A 5,693-nucleotide genomic window follows, 5' to 3' on the forward strand; every position below is an offset into this window, starting at 1 on the left:
GTCCTTTAATCCCTAAAATTTATTAATTTTAGCTGCCACCATTTAACCCAGCAATTTTACTTTTATTAAACAATTTATTTACGACTATTTTATTACTGCTGCTAATACTTGATCTGACTTGAAACGCTATAGTCTTTTTAGCTTAATTTATTTATCTATGGTTAGGTAGTGGTTAGAAATTATGTTATTTGTTGTGTCTGTGCACATAGGACAATAATTTCGTGAATGAATTTCGTACTTGTGAAGAAATTTACAATAAAACTAACTTTGAACTTTGATTTTACAGTTCCGTTACACTCCCAAAATGGCGGCTGCACTCGTCACGTAGGCCGTAACGCGTCACTCTAGCGTCCTCTAAAGCCGCCTGTCCCTGTGCTTTTCTCTCGCTTGTTGTTTGTCTCCTCCGCTGGCGTGTTACCAGGCAGAACCCTGCGCAGATGGCGAGCCTCTCTTTCTGATTGGCCGAGAGCGCGGGGCGGGGGCGGGGCTTCCAATGCCAGTATAAAAGCATTGTTGCCGAGGCTCAAACCGCAGTCTTCAGCTGACACGTCCAGAGAATGTCCCAGAAGGATTTGCAACTTTTCTTTGCACTTTTTTAGACAATAAACTTCCAAGACAACCCCGCAAAACATCTATGAAGAAATTAAAGATATCGCTCTACTAAAAAAGCACGTGAGTATTGATTTATTACACTTTTTACGCGTTTTTCTGAGCTTAAATGGCAACTTAAAGCGCAAGGAGCTTTTCATTCATTGTCTGATTTTCATATGCAAACTTGTAATTGACAATCCAGCTGTAATTATCACTATTTAGGCCTAGAAATGTTGAAATACACCAGAAATTACTGCAGTTATTGTCATTTGTGGGTAGTTCTTTGTGCTGTGAGTTGCAATGGAAGCTATAGAAAAAGCTCAGCACACAAACAGCTTTGCAAAAACAACGCATCTGCGACGTAACACCGCAAAACAACACTGAAAATGGTCAAAATGCTACTTTAAATGAGCAAAAATGCATGTAAAAGCTAAAAATTTTACTTAATTCTAGAAAAAAATAAGATAGAAAAGGACAATGGATCTGTTGAACAATGAACTTTGTCTAATGCAATGACAACTAGAGATTAAATTGTGCAAAAATGACATTACAGTTCATTATTATGTAACTAAAATGTAATAAATTACACAAAAAGCATGAATATTTGTGATTTTTTTTTTTGCACAGTTTAATCCTTGCATATAGGAAGTCCATTGTTACAGTATCTAGAGCCTACAGTTCACCTACGCGTTTCTATTGTCAAGTTTTTTATGCTTATCTTTGCACAATTTATCGATATTTGACTAAACAATTTCATATTATGTTATCAAAACCACAAATATTTTAATTTTCAACACATTTAGTTTGCATTGAGGTCTATTTTTTTCACCCAGAACTGTCAAAACTTTGTTAAATTATCGTAATTAATGGATAGCAATTAGTTACCATGGAAATATCTTAAAAACTGTAATTTATATCTTAATTGCCAAACTGTGGATTTCCAAGTCTTGACAATTAGTGAGCGCTGAGCTGTGAAAACATATATTAAAATTAAAATAAGAGTTTAATAATGTGTTTTGCAAATGTACAATAAGTATGGACAAACTGTGACTAAAGTTGGAATTAAACCAGTACAACAGGACTAGAGTAGCACTAAACCAGGACTACAAAAGAACTAAACTAAAAACTAGAGCAAGACTAAACCAGGACTACAACAGAACTAAAGTAAGACTAAACCAGGACTAGAAAAGAACTAAACCAAAAACTAGAGCAGGACTAAACCAGGACTACAAAAGAACTAAACCAAAAAAGAACAGGACTAAACCAAGACTAGAACTGGACTAGAGCAGGACTAAACCAGGACTAGAGGCAGGACTAAACCAGGACTAGAACTGGACTAGAGCAGGACTAGAACAGGATTACAACCGGACTAGAGAAGAACTACAACAGAACTAGCGCAAGACTAAACCAGGACTAAACTAGGCCTAAACCAGGACTAAACTAGGCCTAAACCAGGACTAAACCAGGACTAAACCAGAACAACCTAACACATATTACACAGGGCTATACTATCTCCTTTGTCATCCTACACTGCTCTTTTGTGCTTTGTCTTTTCTCTAACCTTTTCTTCGTCTTGACCCACAGTTGTCGCAGACTTGGAGAATTTGGAAACCGGAGCCAGCAGAAGCCATGCCCACCCTCTCCACTAACAGTGACCTGGTCGTGGGCAGTGCCCCCACCTCTCCCCTGGACGGCACCAGCCCTCGGAGACTCTCCTGGGGCAAACTGGTCCAGAGACTTGCAGACTTCAGCGGCAGCATGGAGTCCAACAGCGGGAGCAGGAGCGACCTCTCAGACTCAGGTAAAGACAAGAATAACTTTTAAACACATATTTAGGGAGATTTAAGGCTATTTTTGCATCGTCCAAGTTTTTAAAGTCTGTTGTTGTTGGTAAATAAGTAAAAAATTCAGATATTAGACGTTTGTAACATAAAACCAAGTCGTATTAGAGCAGCAAGAAGTGGCAATTTCTTTATGCAAACTTTGAGATACCAACTTTTTTGCATACTCTTTTAATCACTGATCCACAACGGAAATTATTTGGACACAGTAGCTCATAATAATCCAATCAATTTTATTTATAAAGCACATTTTATAATTATAATAGTTTATAAAGTGCTGAACAGACAAATTAAAACAATAAAAAACAGTAAATAAATAAAAAGTTTTAAAATGCTTAAAGTTAAAAAATGATTACAAAAATTTATAAAATAAATAAAATGAAATAAAAGACAGAGAGGACCACACAAATGGGTTTTAAGAGAATAACAAAGAGTAAAAAATATAAATTGTAGTAATAAAAGTAGCAAAAAAGAAATGTATGTCAAAATAAAATAGAAAAATAAATAATGAAAAATCAAAACATGACCTGGTTAGGTAACATCAGCAAGATATAACAAAGAAATAATTACTGAAACTGATATAAACAGTTTTTAGTTTAAAATCATTAAGAAGTATTAGTTAAATTAGTAAAAATTTTATAAATGGGTTAAGTAAAAAAAAGTTTAATTCAGAAAAGCAAATGGCCTAAGCAAGTCATGAAAAATTAAAACAGTTTATGATCATTTTTCTGTGGTGTAAATTCCGAAAAATGAACTTGAAATAGCCAATAACATTAGAAAATTTGACAATATTTGGATTCTAAAACTAAATTTGAATGTTATTTTCTCTTTTCCAGGTTCGGACACTTCTGGCGATTTGAGCCCGAGCGACGATCTGTTTTTCGACCCGATGGAAGAGCACTTACTGAAGGAAGTCGTGGACCTCATCGCCTCCAGTTTACGCGACGCTAAAGACTCCGACAGTGCCTTAAAATGCAGCAAACTTCTCATCCCCGAAAAACTCTTACAGCACATAGGTCAGGAACTGCTCCATTTGGCTGCCAGCGAACCCTGCGGCCTCCGGGGGGCGCTGATCGACCTGTGCATCGAGCAAGGCGAGGGCTACGAAAGCGTCACGCAGTTGTCTGTAGATCCTTACCTCGTACCCACGTTCCAACTGACTCTTGTGCTGCGGCTGGAGACGAGCGGGATTTGGCCGAAAATCCAAGGACTTTTTAGCCCCAAATCGCCGCTCGCTCCCGTAATACGGCAAGAAGTGAAGCTAAGCACTGGTTTTAGGGTGATAAAAAAGAAACTGTACTGCTCCGAAGGACTGCTGATTGAAGAATGTTAGAAAACAATTCGAGAAGTAGCCATCTTGGACCAATGTTCTCACGCATTCTCCATTATAAGATCGTTCAACGGCAATGGCCTTATTTTGACCCGTTTAAACCCAAAATTATAACTAAATTCAATGGGAAATATTTGAAACTTGTCAGATCTTTTTTTTTTTTTTTTTTTTTTTTTTTTTTTACTTCAATACTGCAGACATTCTTACAAATATTGGAATTTCAGCAGAAGTTCAATGTGATAAAAATGTTAAATTTATTTATTAACAAATATATTTATTGATATGAAATACATTTCTAAAATAAATAAATAAATAAATAAATGTATTAACTATTCGAAAAGTAGCCATCATGGAGCAATGTTCTCACGCATTCTCCATTATAAGTTAATTCAACGGCAGTGGACTTACTTTTTTACCAATTTAAGCCCAAAAGTATAATGAAATTCAATGGGAAATATTTGAAACTTAGTCATTTAAAAAAAAATTTCAGTAGAGGTCCAATGTGATAAAAATGTCAAATTTATTTATTAACGAATATACTTATTGTCACCCATTTAAGCCTAAATTTATAATGAAATTTTATGGGAAATATTTGAAATGTACTAGTTTTTTTTTGTTTTTTTTACTTAAATACTGCAAGCATTCTTACAAATATTGGAATTTTAGTAGAAGTCCAATGTGATAAAAATGTCAAATTTATTTATTAACAAATTTATTTATAAAATTATATTAAGTTAAATATTCCCTATAAAATATTTAAACAAATTCATGTTATAAAAGGGAAATTAGTTAAGATAATTTTAATTTTTTTAAACTTACTGTTACATTCCTAAAATTTTTTGGAAAATTATTAAATATTATTCTGGTTAAATTTAAATTTTTCAGATAAAAAATTTACTAAAATTTCATTCTAAATTTTAAATGGAATTCACAAGTCATTTTCTGAAATGTTATAATACATTTGATATTTGATTTGATTTTATGTTTTAAGAAATGCAAAATTGTTTGAAATTTTGAACGACATTAACCAAAAAAACACCTTTTGTACCAGTTTCATACCAGAAAATCCAATATTTTTCCCAGTTAACTAGAATTTCATCAAAAATTTCATAAACTATTTAGAAATTTGGGTTTAAACGGGTCTGATCTTCATTATTATTGTTGCCTTTTGTAAGACGGTACAAAGATCACATTGATTTGCATTAAAGACATTACTGTGTTAAAGGCAGCTAAAGCTACGTCGCTAACAAGTGCATTTCTATTGTTTTGCTGAAATCGTACGCCACATTGTACAAAAAAAACTTGAGTTCACGCATTTAAGCTGAAAATATCTGGACTCGAAGCCGAAGTCGAAGTGAAGTTGTACATTTTCTTGAAGGCGAAAACGATTTTAAAAAGACAATTCAAGGAGCGAAACTACAGCTTGAGTATTTGTGCAAGCTCTTTCTTCACCCATGTGTTTTTCACGTATTTATTTGACATTCAAATACTCATTACCATTGCACTGTTTTTGTATTTTCATGACGCAAATAAATTATTTTTTTAATCAAAGAACAATCTGTGTGTTGTGTGTTTTTCAGTGTTCAGTGAGTAAGTGTGAAATACTGAGTCATGACTAGTAAACTGTACGTGTTATAGTAAAATTAATGTATTACTAAGCCCCGCCCACACATGAAATGAGCCAATCACATCACAGAAAACTAATATGTAGATAGAAATACTTATAAATTAAAATAAAAATGAGACTGCTGTACATTGTTGTGAGTTTAGAAGATTAAAACGTTGCCATAATTATCAATGCAGTTCTGGTACTACTTGTATTACTACTACTACAACTACTTCAACAAGTAATACTACAACAACTACTACAACAGCTACTACAGCTACTGCAACAACTACTACTACAACAGCTACTACAACAACTACTGCAA

General features: G+C 33.9%; 1 protein-coding gene across 1 annotated transcript; it reads left to right on the plus strand.

Annotated features, from left to right (window-relative positions):
* The first annotated feature begins 471 nt into the window (after nt 1–471).
* ddit4 (DNA-damage-inducible transcript 4) lies at nt 472–5,319 on the plus strand. The gene is made up of 3 exons (XM_020923270.2): nt 472–672; nt 2,176–2,392; nt 3,269–5,319. The coding sequence occupies exons 2-3, from the start codon at nt 2,221–2,223 to the stop codon at nt 3,763–3,765; spliced, it is 669 nt and encodes a 222-aa protein (XP_020778929.1). The 5' UTR covers nt 472–672; nt 2,176–2,220; the 3' UTR covers nt 3,766–5,319.
* Nucleotides 5,320–5,693: the final 374 nt, after the last annotated feature.

This window comes from Boleophthalmus pectinirostris, unplaced genomic scaffold, assembly GCF_026225935.1.
Source record: "Boleophthalmus pectinirostris isolate CB_2022bp ecotype Guang Dong unplaced genomic scaffold, ASM2622593v1 HiC_scaffold_14, whole genome shotgun sequence".
In the NCBI taxonomy this organism is placed as follows: Eukaryota; Metazoa; Chordata; class Actinopteri; order Gobiiformes; family Gobiidae; genus Boleophthalmus; species Boleophthalmus pectinirostris.

Bases quoted from the DNA above. Each gene is read 5' to 3' on its own strand.
- ddit4 (XM_020923270.2), top strand. From the start codon at position 2,221: ATGCCCACCCTCTCCACTAACAGTGACCTGGTCGTGGGCAGTGCCCCC. The intron at 2,393-3,268 runs GTAAAGACAAGA...TCTCTTTTCCAG, and splicing joins GAGCGACCTCTCAGACTCAG to GTTCGGACACTTCTGGCGAT.